Below are 24,885 nucleotides of genomic sequence, written 5' to 3' on the forward strand. Positions count from 1 at the left end.
CTTTAAACAACACTTTTTATGGATATCTTTAAGAAATGGCTTTCTTCTTGCCACTCTTCCATAAAGGCCAGATTTGTGCAATATACGACTGATTGTTGTCCTATGGACAGAGTCTCCCACCTCAGCTGTAGATCTCTGCAGTTCATCCAGAGTGATCATGGGCCTCTTGGCTGCATCTCTGATCAGTCTTCTCCTTGTATGAGCGACGGCCAGGTCTTGGTAGATTTGCAGTGGTCTGATACTCCTTCCATTTCAATATTATCGCTTGCACAGTGCTCCTTGGGATGTTTAAAGCTTGGGAAATCTTTTTGTATCCAAATCCGGCTTTAAACTTCTTCACAGCAGTATCTCGGACCTGCCTGGTGTGTTCCTTGTTCTTCATGATGCTCTCTGCACTTTTAACGGACCTCTGAGACTATCACAGTGCAGGTGCATTTATACGGAGACTTGATTACACACAGGTGGATTGTATTTATCATCATTAGTCATTTAGGTCAACATTGGATCATTCAGAGATCCTCACTGAACTTCTGGAGAGAGTTTGCTGCACTGAAAGTAAAGGGGCTGAATAATTTTGCACGCCCAATTTTTCAGTTTTTGATTTGTTAAAAAAGTTTGAAATATCCAATAAATGTCGTTCCACTTCATGATTGTGTCCCACTTGTTGTTGATTCTTCACAAAACAATACAGTTTTATATATTTATGTTTGAAGCCTGAAATGTGGCAAAAGGTCGCAAAGTTCAAGGGGGCCGAATACTTTCGCAAGGCACTGTATATAGTATGTATATGTATATGTAGTATGCTGACTTACTTTATGCTGTTGCACGACACACTAAAACGAAGAAATTAATGTTTGTTGTTGTTGTTTCTGTGTTGTTGTTACTACCAGCCACCTAGTGATTTGATGAAGTTGGCGTTTAGCCCAGATAGGTTGCCAATCTCCCAACATTATAGCTAGCTACCAAAGATGCCATTTCAGGCTATCAAGATAGTTAGACAAGCTAGCTACTCTATCTTAGCTATCAAGATAGAGTAGCTTGTCTAACTATCTTAGCTATCAAGATAGAGTAGCATGTCTAACTATCTTAGCTATCAAGATAGAGTAGCTTGTCTAACTATCTTAGCTATCAAGATAGAGTAGCTTGTCTAACTATCTTAGCTATCAAGATAGAGTAGCATGTCTAACTATCTTAGCTATCAAGATAGAGTAGCTTGTCTAACTATCTTAGCTATCAAGATAGAGTAGCATGTCTAACTATCTGACATGTCTGCTGGTTAGGCTGGTAGACTTGGGAAAAGCAAACAATAACTAAACGTACTGAATAAGACTCACACATTTCACTCTTTTACCCAGATTTTAGCAGAGATGCCGAGAAGCATATTTATTTTCTATAACAGAAAGAACCACCAGTCAGGAGGATACAGACAGATCAAGAGGTACGCTGAGATATGCAGAAAAATTAACATATATTTTTACATAGAATTAAGCATAATGATTATGGTTTTATTTGTATTTATATATTATTATGATTACCCTCTGTCTACTTCTCTCCTTCCCTCTCTCTCTCTGTCTATTTCTCTCCTTCTCTCTTACCCACCTGGCCTCTCTCTCTGTCTATTTCTCTCCTTCTCTCTTACCCACCTGGCCTCTCTCTCTGTCTATTTCTCTCCTCTCTTACCCACCTGGCCTCTCTCTCTCTGTCTATTTCTCTCCTCTCTTACCCACCTGGCCTCTCTCTCTCTGTCTATTTCTCTCCTCTCTTACCCACCCTTTCTCTCTCTCTGTCTATTTCTCTCCGTCTCTCTTACCCACCTGGCCTCTCTCTCTCTGTCTATTTCTCTCCTCTCTTACCCACCCTCTCTCTCCCTCCCTCCCTCTTTTGACCCTCACAATACACCCAACACAGTTGACTCATTCTCAAACACATTAGCTTTTTTATACTTGTTACAATACTCAATTGAATAAAATAAAAATGATTACCCTCAGGTATTACGGTGTGATTTGAATAAAACAAATACAGATTCAACTAAAATATAAGAGAACTACATATTTATCAACAATATGACATTTGGAACACTGTACATGTTTAGGAATATGTAGAACTGACTCAACGTTTTGTTAGCTGGTTCAATGTTCCGTTAGTTGGTTCAATGTTCCGTTAGCTGGTTCAATGTTCCGTCAGCTGGTTCAATGTTCCGTCAGCTGGTTCAATGTTCCGTTAGCTGGTTCAATGTTCCGTTAGCTGGTTCAATGTTCCGTTAGCTGGTTCAATGTTCCGTTAGCTGGTTCAATGTTCCGTTAGCTGGTTCAATGTTCCGTTAGCTGGTTCAATGTTCCGTTAGCTGGTTCAATGTTCCGTCAGCTGGTTCAATGTTCCGTTAGCTGGTTCAAAGTTCCGTCAGCTGGTTCAATGTTTCGTCAGCTGGTTCAATGTTCCGTTAGCTGGTTCAATGTTCCGTTAGCTGGTTCAATGTCCCGTCAGCTGGTTCAATGTTCCGTTAGCTGGTTCAATGTTCCGTCAGCTGGTTCAATGTTCCGTCAGCTGGTTCAATGTTCCGTCAGCTGGTTCAATGTTCCGTCAGCTGGTTCAATGTTCCGTTAGCTGGTTCAATGTTCCGTTAGCTGGTTCAATGTTCCGTTAGCTGGTTCAATGTTCCGTCAGCTGGTTCAATGTTCCGTTAGCTGGTTCAATGTTCCGTCAGCTGGTTCAGTCCATAGGGAGCCACACAATTGGCCCAACGTCGTCCGGGTTTGGCCGTCATTGTAAAATAAGAATTTGTTCTTAACTGACTTGCCTAGTTAAATAATGGTTAAATAACTTTTTGGGCCTAAATTAAAAAGGACAATTTAGGTCAAAATCCAATACAGCACAACACTGAGTAAAACCCTCTGTATTCTTCAAGTCTAGTGGTGGCAGCATCATGTTATGGGAATTGTTGCCGGGGCAACCGAGAAGCCGTTCCACAGGTGTTTTCATATGTCCCTGATGTTTATTCTATAAAATGTTAAATGTTTGATCATTTACAAGCTAGGAAATCTGATCATTTGACATTAGAGCTGTCAATAGTATTATTTAAGAAATACTGAAGGATGAAACAAGTTGAACCAGCTGCATCAAAAGTTATCACAAAGATATCATTCCACACTCTTGTGTTCTACTAGCCAGGTCTGGTGTTGGAGGTCATTCCACACTCTGTGTTCTACTAGCCAGGTCTGGTGTTGGAGATCATTCCACACTCTGTGTTCTACTACCCAGGTCTGGTGTTGGAGGTCATTCCACACTGTGTTCTACTACCCAGGTCTGGTGTTGGAGGTCATTCCACACTGTGTTCTACTACCCAGGTCTGGTGTTGGATGTCATTCCACACTCTGTGTTCTACAACCCAGGTCTGGTGTTGGAGGTCATTCCACACTCTGTGTTCTACTACCCAGGTCTGGTGTTGGAGATCATTCCACACTCTGTGTTCTACTAACCAGGTCTGGTGTTGGATGTCATTCCACACTCTGTGTTCTACTACCCATGTCATTCTACACTCTGTGTTCTACTACCTAGGTCTGGTGTTGGATGTCATTCCACACTCTGTGTTCTACTACACAGGTCATTCTACACTCTGTGTTCTACTACCCAGGTCTGGTGTTGGAGATCATTCCACACTCTGTGTTCTACTACCCAGGTCTGGTGTTGGATGTCATTCCACACTCTGTGTTCTACTACCCAGGTCATTCTACACTCTGTGTTCTACTACCCAGGTCTGGTGTTGGAGATCATCCCACACTCTGTGTTCTACTACCCAGGTCTGGTGTTGGATGTCATTCCACACTCTGTGTTCTACTACCCAGGTCATTCTACACTCTGTGTTCTACTACCCAGGTCTGGTGTTGGAGACCATTCCACACTCTGTGTTCTACTACCCAGGTCTGGTGTTGGAGACCATTCCACACTCTGTGTTCTACTACCCAGGTCATTCTACACTCTGTGTTCTACTACCCAGGTCTGGTGTTGGAGATCATTCCACACTCTGTGTTCTACTACCCAGGTCTGGTGTTGGATGTCATTCCACACTCTGTGTTCTACTACCCAGGTCATTCTACACTCTGTGTTCTACTACCCAGGTCTGGTGTTGGAGATCATTCCACACTCTGTGTTCTACTACCCAGGTCTGGTGTTGGAGGTCATTCCACACTCTGTGTTCTACCTAGGTCTGGATTTTCTTCATGTATTTTCTGATGTTTAATCAGAGACATTAGATGGGAGTATCTCTTCTCACATTGATCACAGCTATGAGGCTTTCCTACTGTGTGTGTTCGCTGGTGTTGTGTCAGGTTGCTTAAAGTAGCAAAACTCTTCCCGCAATCAGAGCAGTGGTAATGCTTCTCTCCTGTGTGTGTACGCTGGTGTGATATCAGTGCACTCGAGGTGGTACAGCGCTTTCCACAGTCAGAGCAGTGGTAAGGCTTCTCTCCTGTGTGTGTTCGCTGGTGTGTTATCAATCCGCTTGAAGTAGAAAAGCTCTTTGCACAGTTGGAGCAGTGGTACGGTTTCTCTCCCGTGTGTATTCTCTTGTGTACAGTCAGGTTTGCTGATTGAATGAATCTCTTCCCACACTGATCACAGCAATAAGGCTTTTCTCCTGTGTGTGTTTTCTGATGTCTTATCAGCTGGCTTGAGGTAGCAAAGCTCATTCCACAGTCAGAGCAGTGGTACGGTTTTTCTCCCGTGTGTATTCTGTGGTGTGTAGCCAGGCCTCCTGCCTTAGCAAAACTCTTCCCACATTGATCACAGCTATGAGGTTTTTCTCCTGTGTTGATTCTCTGATGTCTTTTAAGTTCTGTTGAATAGATGAATCTCTGCTGGTGTTTCTTGATTTGTTCTGACGTGGAGAGACTCTTCTCAACCTCGTCAGCATCATGTTGTTGTTGAGGCTCCCCGGAGGATCCATGATAGTCACGTCTCTCTCCTGTTTGAACAACAAAATCACACAAGTCAATATAGTGAATATGTAAATTATTTCGTCTAACCTTTAATGGATTTTCTTTGGGGATTTTTGGACAAGGAGAACCATTTACCTACTTCCCCAGTCAGATTAACTCACCGATACCATTTTGGTCTCTGTGTCCAGTATTGAAGGACGTTAGCGGTAGATTTTGCGAGCTAATCCGTTAGCACAATGACTGGAAGTCTATGATATCTGCTAGCATTAACTAATAGCACTAAGCTAATAAGACAGTCTAGTGATGAACAGCAGTCATATTTCGACATTTCACATTAGTAGTAATGTCTATTTATTTTAATTGTATTTATTTCACCTTTATTTAACCAGGTAGGCTAGTTTAGAACAAGTTCTCATTGACAACTGCGACCTCGCCAAGAATAAAGCAAAGCAGTTCGACACAAACAACAACACAGAGTTACGCATGGAACAAACAAACATACAGTCTATTATATAATAGAAAAGGTCTATATACAGTGTGTGCAAATGAGGTAGGATAAGAGAGGTAAGGCAATGAATAGGCCATAGTGGTTAAATAATTACAATATAGCAATTAAACACTGAAGTGATAGATGTGCAGAAGATGAGTGTACAAGTAGAGATACTGGGGTGCAAAGGAGCAAAATACATAAAATAATAACAGTATGGGGATGAGGTAGTTAGATAGGCTATTTACAGATGGGCTATGTACAGGTGCAGTGATCTGTGAGCTGCTCTGACAGCTGGTGCTTAAAGCTAGTGAGGGAGATATGAGTCTCCAGTTTCAGTGATTTTTGCAGTTTGTTCCAGTCATTGACCGCAGAGAACTGGAAGGAAAGGCGGCCGAAGGAGGATTTGGCTTTGGGGGTGACCAGTGAGATATACCTTCTGGAGCGCGTGCTACAAGTGGGTGCTGCTATGGTGACCAGTGAGCTGAGATAAGGCGGGGCTTTTCCTAGCAAAGACTTACAGATGACCTGGAGCCAGTGGGTTTGGCGACGAATATGAAGCAATGGCCAGCCGACGAGAGCATACAGGTTGCAGTGGTGGGTAGTATATGGGGCTTTGGTGACAAAACTGATGGCACTGTGATAGACTACATCCAATTTGCTGAGTTAGAGTGTTGGAAGCTATTTTGTAGATGACATCGCCGTAGTCGAGGATCCTCTCTGTCAGATTGGACAAGGGAACTTTGCTACACAGCTATTTTCTGGTCTCTCCAGAGATGTTCGGTTGGGTTCAAGTTCAGGCTCTGGCTGCTCTGCGATCCTTACTAGTCTCCCTGCCGCTGAAAAATATCCCCACCGCATGGTGCTGCCACCACTATGCTTCACCGTAGGGATGGTGCCAGGTTTCCTCCAGACATGATGATCAGAGTGAACATCGAGTTCTTGATCACCTCCCTGACCAAGGCCCTTCTCCTGTTTGCTCAGTTTGGCCCGGCGGCCAGGTCTAGGAAAAGTATTGGTGGTTCCAAACTTCTTCCATTTAATAATGATTGAGGCCAACGTGTTCTTGGGGACCTTCAATGCTGCAGACATTTTTTTGGTACCCTTCCCCAGATCTGTGCCTCGACACGATCCTGTCTTGGAGCTCTACAGACAATTCCTTCTACCTTATGGCTTGGGTTTTTCTCTGAAATGCACTGTCAACTGTGGGACCTTATATAGATAGGTGTGTGCCTTTCCAAATCATGTTCAATCAATTGAATTTACCACAGGTGGGACTCAAATAAAGTTGTAGAAACATCTCAAGGATGACCAATGGAAACAGGATGCACCTGAACTCAATTTCGATGTCTGTCACGGAGCCTTTGTTGTAGATCTATGAGGAAGTCAAGGCAGGTATTTTATATGTCTATTGTTGCCTGGAGACTGCTATTGTTGGCTTCTGGGTCAAATTAAAACCACCTGGGACTCACCCAAACCACCCAGAAGGGTAGAGGGTATACCACCTGGGTCTCACCCAAACTACCCAGAAGAGCGTCGGCTTTCTCCAATTTCGCTCCAGTAGCTCTTCACTTCACGAGCTCAGGGCCCGGCCCAGCATGCATCTGTTGTCTATTTACGTGCTTCTATTATCCCCTTAATCTACTGTCATGGAGTTCACTCAAATATTTTACATATAGAAACTGATAAAACACACAGGTACAAAATCAAACTGACTTACAAAGTTGAGGACCAAGAGCAAGAGAGGGAGTGTGGTGATGGACTGAGGACCAAGAGAGGGAGTGTGGTGATGGACTGAGGACCAAGAGAGGGAGTGTGGTGATGGACTGAGGACCAAGAGAGAGAGGGAGTGTGGTGATGGACTGAGGACCAAGAGAGAGAGGGAGTGTGGTGATGGACTGAGGACCAAGAGAGAGAGGGAGTGTGGTGATGGACTGAGGACCAAGAGAGGGAGGGAGTGTGGTGATGGACTGAGGACCAAGAGAGAGAGGGAGTGTGGTGATGGACTGAGGACCAAGAGAGAGAGGGAGTGTGGTGATGGACTGAGGACCAAGAGAGAGAGGGAGTGTGGTGATGGACTGAGGACCAAGAGAGAGAGAGGGAGTGTGGTGATGGACTGAGGACCAAGAGAGAGAGGGAGTGTTGTGATGGACTGTCCACAACTAAATCCACAGAACAGACACGTTTCCCAAAAGCAATGGTGGTGTAGATTACTAGATGCACATGCTAAAAGAATGGAACGAAGTAGGTAGATAACTAAGAGTGTCATTGTAGCAAAGTATTTATAAACAAAACAAATCTGATCTCTTAAACGGTTAGTTAATTTTGGTTTTATTATCTATACTAGAGGCCATAATTGATTTTTGGCCCAATAGGCCTGGCATTTTCCCACGTTCAAGGAGCGCTTTCCGTTTAGATTTTTGCCTAAAAAACCTTTAGGAATATCTATAGAAAAATCTCAAATCTGCATCTCTGCCTGTCCAGAGTGACCTGAAGGGTGTTTATCCTCCCCAGGGGCTCTGCATCTCTGCCTGTCCAGAGTGGCCTGAAGGGTGTTTAGCTTCCCCAGGGGCTCTGCATCTCTGCCTGTCCAGAGTGGCCTGAAGGGTGTTTAGCTTCCCCAGGGGCTCTGCATCTCTGCCTGTCCAGAGTGACCAAATGGGTGTTTAGCCTCCCCAGGGGCTCTGCATCTCTGCCCAGCCTGTCAAGAGTGACCTGAAGGGCGTTTATCCTCCCCAGGGGCTCTGCATGTGTGGAGAGGATATTCTCCAGTCACCATCGCATGAGCCTGAAGCCCCAGACTGAAGCCCCAGACTGAAGCCCCAGACTGGCCAAACTCGTGTTTCTAAAAATTAATTCAAAGGCACTAAGTCCTTTTTTTCCCCATTTAATTTGTATTTAACTCTGAATAAATCACAGGCTATAGGCTATACAGTTCAGACTGTAATGATTTAATACAACGAAATGTTGTTTAAAATGCTGAGCGTATTTCTTTGTTGGCTATAGCCTTGAAATAATTTAAATAATATAACCTACATTCTTTTATTTTTTTAAAGAAAGTTTAAGTTTATAAGTTCTATTCTTCAAGAAACAACGGCTATTTATAGTCCAAAAACAGATGTAGGAACTGCAGATTGACCCTTTAAAATCACACATCAGTTCAACTGCAGATGTTGTGACCCTGTTCTTAAGACAGTACTTACTGGTGTTAATCAGGTCTCCTGTCTCCTCCTCCTCTTCTTCCTCCTTTTTCGATATGACAGTCATCTCCTCTTTCACTCCAAAAACTGCATCCTCCTCTTTTTCTTCCTCCTCTTCTTTTACTGTAATATCCTCCTCTTCTTTTACAGTAACATCCTCCTCCTCTTTAACTCTGAATGCGTCTTCCTCTTCTTCTTTCACTGTAACAGCCTCACCTTCTACTTCTTGTTTTACTGTGACATCCTCCTCTTCCTTCTCCTCTTTCACGACAACATTCAGCCACAGACCCTCTTTCTCCGTCCAGCAGACCTGTTCTTCTTTAGCAAGAGGAGAGTAGTTTGGGGAACTCATGGTCAAGGATGATAGCTAGCTAGTTAGCATTAGCGACTAGCCTAGTGCTAGGCCAATTTATCAAACCGGGCTACCTGACTAATAACAACAGAGTCAATGTTAATTTAAACGGGATAAGACGACAAAAGTGTGTTTAAAATACAGTGGTTAATATACACCGAAACCATGTAAAGAGCTTTAATATTTTCGTTTTTTAAATTTTGGCTAGAAAGCTACCGAAGCAGTTAGATCCATAGTAGCCGTGTTGTTGTTGTTGAAGTCCCGTCCACTAGATTATACGTCACACCGGCGACACCAAATAAATGATCCAAATCGCCGTCCGCTGAATGGAGTGGAGGGAACAGTTTATTATATTATTGAGACAACAACAAAAGTGAATCACTTTCAATAATTTTTTTATTTCAAGTATATATATTTTTTTTTATAACGTTACAACATACAGTGCAATAGTAATGATACTTATAGTTGATAAATTCACTTTCACGGTGATCACTTGAAACAATGTGTATCTTTTACACACACACTAACCTGATAGGTAGGAAAACACACACTGTGTGTTCTGATTGGATAAGGAGTTGATTAATGCAACATACCAGTACACACACACACATTCCTCCATTCACCCCCCATTGGACTAGTAACCGAAAGGTTGCAAGTTAAAATCTCCGAGCTGACAAGGTAGAAATCTGTCATTCTGCCCCTGAACAGGCAATTAACCCACTGTTCCTAGACCAGTTAACCCACTGTTCCTAGACCAGTTAACCCACTGTTCCTAGACCAGTTAACCCACTGTTCCTAGACCAGTTAACCCACTGTTCCTAGACCAGTTAACCCACTGTTCCTAGACCAGTTAACCCACTGTTCCTAGGCCAGTTAACCCACTGTTCCTAGACCAGTTAACCCACTGTTCCTAGACCAGTTAACCCACTGTTCCTAGACCAGTTAACCCACTGTTCCTAGACCAGTTAACCCACTGTTCCTAGACCAGTTAACCCACTGTTCCTAGACCAGTTAACCCACTGTTCCTAGACCAGTTAACCCACTGTTCCTAGGCCAGTTAACCCACTGTTCCTAGACCAGTTAACCCACTGTTCCTAGACCAGTTAACCCACTGTTCCTAGACCAGTTAACCCACTGTTCCTAGGCCCCCCAGTACTAAACACATGTAGTGGACTGATTCTGTCCCCCCCCCCCCCCCCCCCCTAGTACTAAACACATGTAGTGGACTGATTCTGTCCCCCCCCCCCCCCCCCCCCAGTACTAAACACATGTAGTGGACTGATTCTGTTCCCCCCCCCCCCAGTACTAAACACATGTAGTGGACTGATTCTGTCCCCCACCCCCCCAGTGCTAAACACATGTAGTGGACTGATTCTGTTCCCCCCCGGTACTAAACACATGTAGTGGACAGATTCTGTCCCCCCCCGGTACTAAACACATGTAGTTGACAGATTCTGTCCCCCCCCCCCCCAGCACTAAACACATGTAGTGGACTGATTCTGTTCCCCCCCGGTACTAAACACATGTAGTGGACAGATTCTGTCCCCCACCCCCCCAGTACTAAACACATGTAGTGGACTGATTCTGTTCCCCCCCAGTACTAAACACATGTAGTGGACTGATTCTGTTCCCCCCCGGTACTAAACACATGTAGTGGACTGATTCTGTCCCCCCCCCCCCCCCAGCACTAAACACATGTAGTGGACTGATTCTGTCCCCCCCCCCCCCCAGCACTAAACACATGTAGTGGACTGATTCTCCCCCCCCCCCCCCCAGTACTAAACACTTGTAGTGGACTGATTCTGTTCCCCCCCCCCCAGTACTAAACACTTGTAGTGGACTGATTCTGTTCCCCCCCCCCCAGTACTAAACACATGTAGTGGACTGATTCTGTTCCCCCCCAGTACTAAACACATGTAGTGGACTGATTCTGTTCCCCCCCAGTACTAAACACATGTAGTGGACTGATTCTGTTCCCCCCCAGTACTAAACACATGTAGTGGACTGATTCTGTTCCCCCCCGGTACTAAACACATGTAGTGGACTGATTCTGTTCCCCCCCAGTACTAAACACATGTAGTGGACTGATTCTGTTCCCCAGTACTAAACACATGTAGTGGACTGATTCTGTTCCCCAGTACTAAACACATGTAGTGGACTGATTCTGTTCCCCCCCAGTACTAAACACATGTAGTGGACTGATTCTGTTCCCCAGTACTAAACACATGTAGTGGACTGATTCTGTTCCCCAGTACTAAACACATGTAGTGGACTGATTCTCGCAGAGCCAGGGTGTTTTGTAAGATGTTTACACACAGAAAATAATCCTGTAAGGCACTGTGTTATTTTTTAGTTTGCTCAATTTCACAAAAAAAGAATGGAGAGGCGTTCCTAATTGCCAACAGAAGATGATCTTAAAAAGGTAAGGCATTTATTATATCGCTATTTCTGACTTGTGTCGCAACTCCTTGGTTGAAAATTATTTGTTATTGATTTGTGTGCTGGGCGCTGTCCTCAGATAATCGCATGGTTTGCTATCGCCGTAAAGACTTTTTTGAAATCTGACACGTTGGCTGGATTAACGATAAATTAAGCTTTATTTTGGTGTATTGCACTTGTGATTTCATGAAAGTTTAATATTTATAGTAATTTAATTTGGCGCTCTGCCATTTCACCAGAAGTTGGCCAGGTGGGACGGTAGCATCCCACTGATCGCAAGAAATCACGATTGTGTCCCGAAGTTGATGGGTGTGTCCTGAAGTTGATGGGTGTGTCCCCGAAGTCACCCTCAATGTTTTGTCAGCAACACAAAGGAGGGCCCTCCAAGTGAGCTGGTAGGGGCGAAGGGGGGATGGGGGGGGCTGGTGGTTTCGGACTCAGGGAGGGTCCTCCTAGTGAGCTGGTAGGGGTGGGTGGAGGGGGGGGGGGGTTGGTACTCAGAGGAGGGCCCTCCTAGTGAGCTGGTAGGGGTGAGAGGAGGGGGGGAGTTGTTACTCAGAGAAGGGCCCTCCTAGTGAGCTGGTAGGGGTGAGAGGAGGGGGGGGGGGGGTGGTACTCAGAGGAGGTCCCTCCTAGTGAGCTGGTAGGGGTGAGGGGGGTTTGGTACTCAGAGGAGGTCCCTCCTAGTGAGCTGGTAGGGGTGAGGGGGGAGGGGGTGGTACTCAGAGGAGGTCCCTCCTAGTGAGCTGGTAGGGGTGAGGGGGGGGGGGTGGTACTCAGAGTAAACCTTGCAAAAGCTAAAAGACTCTAAAACTTAAAATGCGCCAGTTTATAAAGTAGATATTAAGCAGCAGTAATATTAATGGACCTGAAAACATGGTAAATAATACATGTTATTAATGAAAACATGGTAAACAATACATGTTATTAATGAAAGCATGGTAAACAATACATGTTAGTTGAGGTAATGTGTACATTAAGGTAGAAGTTATTAAAGTGACTATAGATGACAACAACAGAGAGTAGCAGCGGTGTAAAAGACGAGGAGAGGCAATGCAAATAGTCTGGGTAGCCATTAGTCTGGGTAGCCATTAGTCTGGGTAGCCATTAGTCTGGGTAGCCATTAGTCTGGGTAGCCATTAGTCTGGGTAGCCATTAGTCTGGGTAGCCATTAGTCTGGGTAGTCATTAGTCTGTGAATCCATTAGTCTGGGTAGCCATTAGTCTGGGTAGCCATTAGTCTGGGTAGCCATTAGTCTGGGTAGCCATTAGTCTGGGTAGCCATTAGTCTGTGAATCCATTAGTCTGGGTAGCCATTAGTCTGGGTAGCCATTAGTCTGGGAATCCATTAGTCTGGGTAGCCATTAGTCTGGGTAGCCATTAGTCTGGGTAGCCATTAGTCTGGGTAGCCATTAGTCTGGGAATCCATTAGTCTGGGTAGCCATTAGTCTGGGTAGCCATTAGTCTGGGAATCCATTAGTCTGGGTAGCCATTTGACTAGATGTTCAGAAGTATTATTGCTTGGGGATAGAAGCTGTTTAGAAGCCTCTTGGACCTAGACTTGGCGCTCCGGTACCGCTTGCTGTGCGGTAGCAGAGAGAACAGCCTATGAGTCTAACGGTTCTACTAAGACTAGGGTGGCTGGAGTCTTTGACCATTTTTAGGGCCTTCCTCTGACACCACCTGGTATAGAGGTCCTGGATGGCAGGAAGCTTGGCCCCAGTGATGTAATGGGCCGTTCGCACCACCCTCTGTAGTGCTTTGCGGTCGGAGGCCGAACAGTTGCCATACCAGGCAGTGAGGCAACCAGTCAGGATGCTCTCGATGGTGCAGCTGTAGAACCTTTTGAGGATCTGAGGACCCATGCCAAATCTTTTCACTCTCCTGAGGGGGAATAGGTTTTGTCGTGCCCTCTTCACAACTGTCTTGGTGTGCTTGGACCATGGTAGTTTGTTGGTGATGTGAACACCAAGGAACTTAAAGCTCTCAACCTGCTCCACTACAGCCCCGTCAATGAGAATGGGGGCGTGCTCGGTCCTCTTTTTCCTGTAGTCCACAATCATCTTCTTTGTCTTGATCACGTTGAGGGAGAGGTTGTTCTCCTGGCACCACATGGCCAGGTCTCTGACCTCCTCCCTATAGGCTGTTTCGTTGTTGTCGGTGATCAGGCCTACCACTGTCATCGGTAAACTTAATGATGGTGTTGGAGTCGTGCCTGTCCGTGCAGTCATGAGTGAACATTGAGTACAGGAGGGGACTAAGCACACACCCCTGAGGGGCCCCAGTGTTGAAGATCAGCGTGGCAGATGTGTTGTTACCGACCCTTACCACCTGGGGGCGGCCCGTCAGGAAGTCCAGGATCCAGTTGCAGAGGGAGGTGTTTTGTCCCAGAGTCCTTAGCTTACTGATGAGCTTTGAGGGCACTATGGTGTTGAATGCTGAGCTGTCGTCAATTAATTGCATTTTCACATAGGTGTTCCTTTTGTCAAGGTGGGAAAGGGCAGTGTGGAGTGCAATAGATATTGCATCATCTGTGGATCTGTTGGGGCTGTATGCAAATTGGAGTGGGTCTAGGGTTTCTGTGATGATGCTGTTGATGTGAGCCATGACCAGCCTTTCATAGCACTTCATGGCTACAGACGTGAGTGCTACGGGTCGGTAGTCATTTAGGCAGGTTACCTTAGTGTTCTTGGGCACTGGCTGGTGCTCTCATGCATGTTTCAGTGTTATTTTCCTCGAAGCGAGCATAGAAGTAGTTTAGCTGGTCTGGTAGGCTCATGTCACTGGGCAGCTCATGGCTGTGCTTCCCTTGGGAGTCTGTAATGATTTACAAGCCATGTCTGAAGAGCGTCAGAAGTACGATTAAAACCCATCTAACAGAACACAGAGCCGGAGTAGGACGATTAAAACCCATCTAACAGAACACAGAGCCGGAGTAGGACGATTAAAACCCATCTAACAGAACACAGAGCCGGACGATTCGATCTTAATCCTGTATTGACGCTTTGCCTGTTTGATGGTTCGTCGGAGGGCATAGCGGGATTTCTTTTTAGCTTCCAGGTTAGAGTCCCGCTCTTGAAAGTGGCAGCTCTAGCCTTTAGCTCAGTGCGGATGTTACCTGTAATTCATGGCTTCTGGTTGGGGTATGTACGTACGGTCAATGTTGGGACGACGTCCTCGATGCACTTATTGATGAAGCCAATGACTGATATGGTGTACTCCTCAATGCAATGCGGAGGAATCCCGGAACATATTCTAGTCTGTGATAGCAAAACAGTCCTGTAGTTTAGCATCTGCTCCCTCTGACCACCTTTTTATTGATAGAGTCACTGGTGCTTCCTGCTTTAATTTTTTCCTTGTAAGCAGGAATCAGGAGGATAGAATTATGGTCAGATTTGCCAAAAGGAAGGTGAGGGAAAGCTTTGTACGTGTGTATAGAGTTTTTTTTCTCCTCTTGCACATTTAACATGTTGATAGAGATTTGGTAAAACTGATTTAAATTTCCCTGCATTAAAGTGCCCGGCCACTAGGAGGCGCCGCCTCTGGATGAGCATTTTCTTGTTTGCTTATGGCGGAACACAGCTCATTCAATGCTGTCTTAGTGCCATCCTCTAGCTGTTTACATACCACAGTCAAAGAATACAGTTGAAAACTCTCTAGGTAGATAGTGTGGTCTACAGCTTATCATGGGAAACTCTACCTCAGACCAGCAATAGCTCGAGACTTCCTAAGATATAGTGCAGTTGTTTACAAAAATACATAGTCCCCCGCCCCTTGTCTTACCAGACGCTGTATGTTCTATCCAGCCGGTGCAGTGTATAACCAGCTGTATGTTGATAGTGTCGTCGTTCAGCCACGACTCAGTGAAGCATAAGATATTACAGTTTTTAATGTCCCGTTGGTAGTTTAATCCCGTTGGTAGTTTAATCCCGTTGGTAGTTTAATCCCGTTGGTAGTTTAATCCCGTTGGTAGTTTAATCCCGTTGGTAGTTTAATCCCGTTGGTAGTTTAATCCCGTTGGTAGTTTAATGCAAATAAACAATTTAAAAAAACACAATCGGTTGGGGGCCTTCTTCTCCGGCGCCATTCCACTCTGAGGCAACATTAAAAAGAGTTACAAACAATGCAAATAAACAATAAAAAAAAACACAATCGGTTGGGGGCCTTCTTCTCTGGCGCCATTCCACTCTGTGTTCTACAACCCAGGTCTGGTGTTGGAGATCATTCCACACTCTGTGATCTACTACCCAGGTCTGGTGTTGGAGATCATTCCACACTCTGTGTTCTACTACCCAGGTCTGGTGTTGGAGGTCATGTAGATCTCCTGTGTGTATCTTTTAAAAATGTAAATCAGAGAACTTGAATGACATACGGCTTCTCTCCAGTATGTGTTCTCTGGTGCCGCTTTAAATAATGTGATGTTGAAAAGCTTTTCCCACAATCTGAACAGTGGTAAGGTTTCTCTCCAGTGTGTGTCTGTTTATGATAACTCAGGCTACTTGTGAAAGCATATCTCTTCTCACACCAATCACAACCATACGGCTTCTCTCCAGTATGTGTTCTCTGGTGCCGCTTTAAATAATGTGATGTTGAAAAGCTCTTCTCACAGTCGGAGCAGTGGTAAGGTTTTGGCTTCTGTCCTTTGTGTGCCAGCTGGTGTGTTTTCAGACTACTTGAATGAACAAAATTACTCCCACAGTCGGGGCAGTGGTATGGTTTTTCCCCAGTGTGTATTCTCTTGTGTACATTCAGGTGGACTAACCGAAGGAATCTCTTCCCACATAGATCACAGCTATAAGGCTTCAGTCCTGTGTGTATCCGCTGGTGCAGCTTCAAATACTTTGCAGTTGAAAAGCTTTTCCCACAATCTGAACAGTGGTAAGGTTTCTCTCCAGTGTGTGTCTGTTGTGTCTGTTGGTGTGATTTCATGTTGCTTGGCTTAGTAAATCTCTTCCCAAATTGATCACAGCCATAAGATGTATTTCCTGTGTGAATTCTAAGGTGTGATTTCAATGAATGTGATTCAGAGAAAGTCATTCCACACTGAGAGCAGTGGTATGGCTTTTCTCCTGTGTGGATTCTTTCTCTGGAGAGACTCTTCTCTGCCTCGTCAGCGTCATGAGGTTGTTGAGGCTCTCCAGAGGATCCACGATAGTCACGTCTCTCTCCTGTGTGAACAACAAAGTCAGACGGATGGTTAACTTTGACCTTCTTCTAGTCCATCCTAAATCCAACCAGAGACATTGTTGATTAATATTATAACGTGTCGTTTTCACATCACTTCATGATTTGGGCATATTCACATATTAATGTTAATTATCTCATTTAAAAGAAATCTGTGGTGGAAATATACCAGTATAACAGAACTCTCCTGGAAACTAGAGGTCGACCGATTAATCGGAATGGCCGATTAATTAGGGCCGATTTCAAGTTTGCATAACAATCAGAAATCAGTATTTTTTTTTTTTTTTTTACACCTTTATTTAATCTTTATTTAACGAGGCAAGTCAGTTAAGAACACATTCTTATTTTCAATGATGGACTAGGAACAGTGGGTTAACTGCCTTGGTCAGGGGCAGAACGACAGATTTTCACCAGCTCGGGGGATCTAATCTTGCAACCTTACAGTTAACTAGTCCAACGCAATAACGACCTGCCTCTCTCTCGTTGCACTCCACCTGCCTGTTAGGCGAATGCAGTAAGCCAAGGTAAGTTGCTAGCTAGCATTAAACTTATCTTATAAAAAACAAATCAATCAATCATAATCACTAGTTAACTACACATGGTTGATGATATTACTAGATATTATCTAGCGTGTCCTGCATTGCATATAATCTGACTGAGCATACAAGTATCTAAGTATCTGACTGAGAGGTGGTAGGCAGAAGCAGGCGCGTAAACATTAATTCAAACAGCCCTTTCGTGTGTTTTGCCAGCAGCTCTTCGTTGTGCGTCAAGCATTGCTCTGTTTATGACTTCAAGCCTATCAACTCCCGAGATGAGGCTGGTGTAACCACAGTGAAATGGCTAGCTAGTTAGCGCGCGCTAATAGCGTTTCAAACGTCACTTGTTCTGAGCCTTGGAGTGGTTGTTTCCCTTGCTCTGCATGGGTAACGCTGCCTGAAGGGTGGCTGTTATCGTTGTGTTCCTGGTTCGAGCCCAGGGAGGAGCGAGGAGAGGGACGGAAGCTATACTGTTACACTGGCAATACTATAGTGCCTATAAGAACATCCAATAGTCAAAGGTTTTTATTTTTTTTATTTTTTTTATTTCACCTTTATTTAACCAGGTAGGCTAGTTGAGAACAAGTTCTCATTTGCAACTGCGACCTGGCCAAGATAAGGCATAGCAGTGTGAACAGACAACACAGAGTTACACATGGAGTAAACAATTAACAAGTCAATAACACAGTAGAAAAAAGGGGAGTCTATATATACATTGTGTGCAAAAGGCATGAGAAGGTAGGCAAATAATTACAATTATGCAGATTAACACTGGAGTGATAAATGATCAGATGGTTATGTACAGGTAGAGATTGGTGTGCAAAAGAGCAGAAAAATAAAAATAAATAAATAAAAACAGTATGGGGATGAGGTAGGTGAAAATGGGTGGGCTATTTACCAATAGACTATGTACAGCTGCAGCAGGTTAATGAAATTGTACAGAGGGAAATAGTTCAATAATTCCTATAATGACTACAACCTAAAACTTCTTACCTGGGAATATTGAAGACTCATGTTAAAAGGAACCACCAGCTTTCATATTCTCATGTTCTGAGCAAGGAACTTAAACGTTAGCTTTCTTACATGGCACATATTGCACTTTTACTTTCTTCTCCAACACTTTGTTTTTGCATTATTTATACCAAATTGAACATGTTTCATTATTTATTTGAGGATAAATTGATTTTATTGATGTATTATATTAAGTTAAAATAAGTGTTCATTCAGTATTTGTCATTATTACAAATACAAATTAAATTGGCCCGATTATTCGGTATCGGTATTGGCGTTGAAAAATCATAAATCGGTCGACCTCTACTGGAAACAGACATCAGTCTATCTAACAGGACTCTCCAGGTTGTCCTGGAAACAGACACCAGTCTATCTATCTAACAGGACTCTGCAGGTTGTCCTGGAAACAGACACCAGTCTATCTAACAGGACTCTGCAGGTTGTCCTGGAAACAGACACCAGTCTATCTAACAGGACTCTGTATTCCATTTGTTCAAACTAAACTACAGAACGTACTTTGATGTGTCAAATCTCCCTCTTCCTCCTCTTGTCCTCCTCTTGTAGTTCCACTCAGCCTCAGTATTTTCCTGCAGTCCACCAGCCTCACAGACACCCTCTTCAGACCCAGCAGTAAGGTGACACCAGAAGAGGTACGACCCGGGGACTCTGGGAGGGTGAACATTTGTTATATTTATTAAAAAAAACACAGTACCAGTCAAAAGTTTGGACACCTACACATTCAAGAGTTTTTCTATATTTTTTTACTATTTCTACATTGTAGAATAATAGTGAAGACATTAAAAGTATGAAATAACACACATGGAATCATGTAGTAACCAAAAAAAAGTGTTCAACAAATCTAAATATATTTTAGATTCTTCAAAGTAGCCACCCGTTGTCTTGGTGACAGCTTTGTACACTCTTGGCATTCTCTTAACCAGCTTCATGAGGTAGTCACCTGGAATATATTTCAATTAACAGGTGTGCCTTGTTAAAAGCTCATTTCTGGAATTTATTTCCTTCTTAATGTGTTTGAGTCAATCAGTTGTGTCGTGACAAGGTAGAGGTGGAATACTGAAGATAGCCATATTATGGCAAGAACAGCTCAAAAAGCAAAGAGAAACAACAGTCCATCATTAAGTTAAGACATGAAGGTGAGTCAATCTGGAAAATGTCAAGAAAGTTGTCATGAGCACCGCCATAGGAAAGGAAGACCCAGAGTTACCTCTGCTGCAGAGGATAAGTTCATTAGAGTTACCAAACTCAGATTGCAGCCCAAATAAATGCTTTACAGATTTCAAATAAGAGACAAATCTCAACATCAACTGTTCAGAGACTGCAGGAATCAGGCCTTCACGGTTGAATTACTGCAAGGAAACCACTACTAAAGGACACCAATAGGAAGAAGAGACTTGCTTGGGCCAAGAAACACGAGCAATGGGCATTAAACCGGCGGATATCTGTCCTTTTGTCTGATGTGTCCAAATTTGAGATTTTTGGTTCCAATCGCCGTGTCTTTGTGAGAAGCAGAGTAGGTTTACGGATGATCTCAGCATGTGTGGTTCCCACCGTGAAGCATGGAGGAGGAGGTGTTATGGTGTGGGGCTGCTTTACTGGTGACACTGTTTGTGATTTATTTAGAATTCAAGGCACACGTAACCAGAATGGCTACCACAACATTCTGCAGCGATATGCCATCTCATCTAGTTTGCGCTTAGTGGGACTATCAATTGTTTTTCAACAGGACCATGACCCAACACACCTCTAGGCTGTGGAAGGGCTATTTCACCGAGAAGGAGAGTGATGCATCAGATGACCTGCCCTCCACAATCACCTGACACCTGTGTGTCAAGAAGCAGTGGCTTCTTGACTCTTGACATTCGCAGAGTCCGTAGGGGAATTGCAGCGATGAGACAAGATCGTAACTACCATTTGGATAGCACGAGAAAGGGGGTAACGCCCAGAAAAGTTTGAATACATTGTCCTGTCAATCCAGCATGACTTCTGCTGCGTTCAAAACAACTAGAAACTCAGAAGTAGGAAATCTCAGACTACAGTGAGTTCAAGACAAGTATGAACTCGGATAAAACTAGCTCCGACTGGGAAAATACGGAAAATAATTTAACGGTCATCCAACTCTGAATTTCAAGTCGGGATTTCAGGTCTCTTTCAAGAGCCCACAAGAAGGACTCACTTTTCCTGTTCAAGTGAGCACAACAAGGTGAGTCCAAAAATGTACTGTATGCTGCTGTATAAATTATGGAATATGCCAGGGAGATATGTATACTGTAGCTGAGAAAGTAATACTAAGTGTATGCTGTTGGTAGCCCATGTTTCTCACCCTAATAATGTGGTCTCTTTCCTCTCTCAAAACTTAGCATACTGTTCTTACTTGGTGGTGCACATGTAGCCTATAACCTGTTTTAGAGAAATGTAATCAATGAATATTGTATGAGCTTTCAATGTCTGTTTATTTATATTCCCCCTTTATTTATCCTACAGTTCTGACTTGGTGTGCAGGGAGAACATTGTAAGAACATTGTCTGTTTATTTATATTCCCCCTATAGATACCCTAATAGAGAGTTACTCTAGTATGAGTATAGATACCTTAGTATGAGTATAGATACCTTAGAGAGTTACTCTAGTATGAGTATAGATACCTTAGTATGAGTATAGATACCTTAGAGAGTTACTCTAGTATGAGTATAGATACCTTAGTATGAGTATAGATACCTTAGAGTTACTCTAGTATGAGTATAGATACCTTAACAGAGAGTTACTCTAGTATGAGTATAGCTACCTTAGAGAGTTACTCTAGTAAAAGTGAAAGTTACTGAGTAAAATACTACACGAGAAAAAGTCAAAACGCATTTGGTTCTAAATATACTTAAGTACCAAAAGTAAAAGTATAAATAATTTCAAATTCCCAATATTAAGCAAAGCAGACGACACCATTTAATTGTTTTTAAAAATGTACGGATACCCTCCAACATAATTTACAAACGATGCATTCGTGTTTAGTGAGTCATCCAGATCAGAGGCAGTAGGGACGACCAGGGATGTTCTCTGTTTAGTGAGTCAGCCAGATCAGAGGCAGTAGGGACGACCAGGGATGTTCTCTGTTTAGTGAGTCAGCCAGATCAGAGGCAGTAGGGACGACCAGGGATGTTCTCTGTTTAGTGAGTCAGCCAGATCAGAGGCAGTTGGGATGACCAGGGATGTTCTCTGTTTAGTGAGTCAGCCAGATCAGAGGCAGTAGGGACGACCAGGGATGTTCTCTGTTTAGTGAGTCAGCCAAATCAGAGGCAGTTGGGATGACCAGGGATGTTCTCTGTTTAGTGAGTCAGCCAGATCAGAGGCAGTAGGGATGACCAGGTAAGTGTTCTCTGTTTAGTTAGTCAGCCAGATCAGAGGCAGTTGGGATGACCAGGTAAGTGTTCTCTGTTTAGTGAGTCAGCCAGATCAGAGGCAGTTGGGATGACCAGGTAAGTGTTCTCTGTTTAGTGAGTCAGCCAGACCAGAGGCAGTTGAGATGACCAGGTAGGTGTTCTCTGTTTAGTGAGTCAGCCAGACCAGAGGCAGTTGGGATGACCAGGTAGGTGTTCTCTGTTTAGTGAGTCAGCCAGATCAGAGGCAGTAGGGATGACCAGGTAGGTGTTCTCTTGATAACTGCGTGAATTGGACCATTTTCTTGTCCTGCCAAGCATTTCAAATGTAACAAGTACTTTGGGGTGTCAAGGAAAATGTATGGAGTAAAAAGTACACTATTTTATTTTAGGAATGTGGTGAAATAAAAGTAAAAGTAGTCAAAAATATAAATAGTAAAGTAAAGTACAGATACCCCCCAAAACTACTTAAGTAGTACTTTATAGTATTTCTACTTAAGTAGTACTTTCTAGTGTTTCTACTTAAGTAGTACTTTATAGTATTTCTACTTAAGTAGTACTTTAAAGTATTTCTACTTAAGTAGTACTTTAAAGTATTTCTACGTAAGTAGTACTTTATAGTATTGCTACTTTAAGTAGTACTTTAAAGTATTTCTACTCCAGTACTTTACCTCACTTCGTTAATGTATTGTTTAGTGTTGTGTAGTGGCGTTGCATACATGCATATTGTTTTTAAATCAGTTTGCCTCCCACCAAGATGTACATGTTAAAATCACCCCTTGCTCCAAAAATACAATTTCGTGAAAATCATGGTATTATTTTGGTCCTGGTTTCATGAGCAACCACTCAGTACTTACTGGTGTTAATCAGATCTCTTATCTTCTCCTCTTCTTGTTCTTCTTTCGATGTGACAGTCATCTCTCCTTCCTCCTCTTTCACTGCAAAAACTTCATCCTCCTCTTCCTCTTTCACTCTGAAAGCGTCTTCTTCTTGTTTCACTGTAACAGACTCACCCTCTACTTCTTGTTTCACTGTAACAGACTCCTCTTCCTTCTCCTCTTTCACGACAACATTCAGCCACAGAGATTCTTTAGCGGGAGGTGAACAGCATAGTGAACTCATATTCCGGGTTGTCAGCTAACTAACACCGTAGTAAATATTAAATTAAATGGGATAACTAGCTGGACGACAGAAGTGTGTTTAAACTACAGTGGCTGTTATACATGAATGAGTCAATGTTTAGGCGAGCAGGCGACCGAGGTGGTTGACCATTTTTCATTGAAATATAAAACAACGTGGCTGCCGACCTGGGTTGTCATTAGTTACCACAGCCACAAAGAAGGCATTGGCTATGGTAAAAAAAAAATATGAAAACAAACATTTGCTTTTCAGTCTTTTAACTTAAAAGGGCAGGGTTAGGAATGACGTTAGCAGATTTTAAGAAGAGAAGTTGAAGAAATAGGCAAGGTTTTAGTAATAATTATGACTTTGTGACTGTGGTAACTAGTGACAAACGTCGAGCTGTTGGTGAAAGAACCAGTCCAATAAATTACACGTCACTCTGGCAGACTTGCCTGAAAGACATCGCCATCTGCTGACTGGAGTGTATGAAACAGTTGAGCAATTTATTTTATTTTCAGACAAAAAGTTGGACTTTCAAAACAATTGTTTGAATTTTATTTCCAAAATAATATTATATAACGTTATATGAAATGACTGTCCCTGGGTCGAATCCGGGCTGATTGGGAGTCCCATAGGGTCCAGCTTCGTCAGAGGTAGGCCTTCATTGTTAATAAGAATTTGTTCTTAACTGACTTGCCTAGTTTTTTATTTAACCAGGTAGGCCAGTTGAGAACAAAGTTCTCATTTACAAAATGACACCCGGCCATCCCAGTTAAATAAAGCTTCAAATAAACATTCTAAGTGATCATTTGAAAAATGTAGGTTGGGATTCAAATCTGAATCTGTTTAATATAATCCTCTCCCTCTCTCTGACCTTCTTTCCCTCACTATCTATCCCTCTTTCTCTCACTCTGACCCTGTTTCTCTCTCTGACCCTCGATCTCTATACCTCTTTCTCTCTCTCGTCCAGTCTCTGACCCTCTTTCTCTCTGCCACACTCTCTGACCGTCTTTCTCTCTCTGACCCTCTTTCTCTCACTGATCCTCTTTCTCTCTCTCATCCACCAGTATATTTATTATAATGGAGTTGATAGTGACAACCATCCCCATCCACCAGTAGATTTATTATAATGGAGTTGACAGTGACAACCATCCACCAGTAGATTTATTATAATGGGGTTGATAGTGACAACCATCCCCCAGTAGATTTATTATAATGGAGTTGATAGTGACAACCATCCCCATCCACCAGTAGATTTATTATAATGGAGTTGATAGTGACAACCATCCACCAGTAGATTTATTATAATGGAGTTGATAGTGACAACCATCCCCATCCACCAGTTGATGTATTATAATGGAGTTGATAGTGACAACCATCCCCCAGTATATTTATTATAATGGAGTTGATAGTGACAACCATCCACCAGTAGATTTATTATAATGGAGTTGATAGTGACAACCATCCACCAGTAGATTTATTATAATGGAGTTGATAGTGACAACCATCCCCATCCACCAGTAGATTTATTATAATGGAGTTGATAGTGACAACCATCCCCAAGTAGATTTATTATAATGGGTTTGATAGTGACAACCATCCCCCAGTAGATTTATTATAATGGAGTTGATAGTGACAACCATCCCCCAGTAGATTTATTATAATGGAGTTGATAGTGACAACCATCCCCCAGTAGATTTATTATAATGGGTTTGATGGTGACAACCATCCCCCAGTAGATTTATTATAATGGAGTTGATAGTGACAACCATCCCCCAGTAGATTTATTATAATGGGTTTGATGGTGACAACCATCCCCAGTAGATTTATTATAATGGAGTTGATAGTGACAACCATCCACCAGTAGATTTATTATAATGGAGTTGATAGTGACAACCATCCCCCAGTAGATTTATTATAATGGAGTTGATAGTGACAATCATCCCCATCCACCAGTTGATTTATTATAATGGAGTTGATAGTGACAACCATCCCCCAGTAGATTTATTACAATGGTGTTGATAGTGACAACCATCCCCCAGTAGATTTATTATAATGGAGTTGATAGTGACAACCATCCCCCAGTAGATTTATTATAATGGAGTTGATAGTGACAACCATCCCCCAGTATATTTATTATAATGGGGTTGATAGTGACAACCATCCCCCAGTAGATTTATTATAATGGAGTTGATAGTGACAACCATCCACCAGTAGATTTATTATAATGG

The 24,885-nt window shown here is 43.1% G+C and overlaps 1 protein-coding gene across 1 annotated transcript; it reads right to left on the minus strand.

Annotated features, from left to right (window-relative positions):
- Positions 1 to 1,356: 1,356 nt before the first annotated feature.
- Positions 1,357 to 23,051, minus strand: LOC110511677 (uncharacterized). The gene is made up of 5 exons (XM_090194554.1): positions 22,390 to 23,051; positions 18,662 to 18,811; positions 15,765 to 16,579; positions 8,625 to 8,988; positions 1,357 to 4,960 (listed from the first exon to the last, which is right to left on the minus strand). Exons 1-5 carry the CDS (start codon positions 22,652 to 22,654, stop codon positions 4,176 to 4,178), a joined length of 2,379 nt encoding a protein of 792 aa, XP_090050680.1. The 5' UTR covers positions 22,655 to 23,051; the 3' UTR covers positions 1,357 to 4,175.
- Positions 23,052 to 24,885: the final 1,834 nt, after the last annotated feature.

Source organism: Oncorhynchus mykiss, chromosome 13, assembly GCF_057628025.1.
Source record: "Oncorhynchus mykiss isolate SJ-2025 chromosome 13, ASM5762802v1, whole genome shotgun sequence".
Classification (NCBI taxonomy): domain Eukaryota; kingdom Metazoa; phylum Chordata; class Actinopteri; order Salmoniformes; family Salmonidae; genus Oncorhynchus; species Oncorhynchus mykiss.

What these genes read in the sequence shown, in the direction of transcription:
- LOC110511677 (XM_090194554.1), bottom strand. Translation starts at nt 22,654, where the DNA reads ATGAGTTCACTATGCTGTTCACCTCCCGCTAAAGAATCTCTGTGGCTG. An exon ending in GGGAGATTTGACACATCAAA is followed by an intron (nt 16,580 to 18,661) that starts GTACGTTCTGTA and finishes TTGTTCACACAG; the next exon opens with GAGAGAGACGTGACTATCGT. An exon ending in CGTATGTCATTCAAGTTCTC is followed by an intron (nt 8,989 to 15,764) that starts TGATTTACATTT and finishes CTAACTAGCTAG; the next exon opens with CTATCATCCTTGACCATGAG.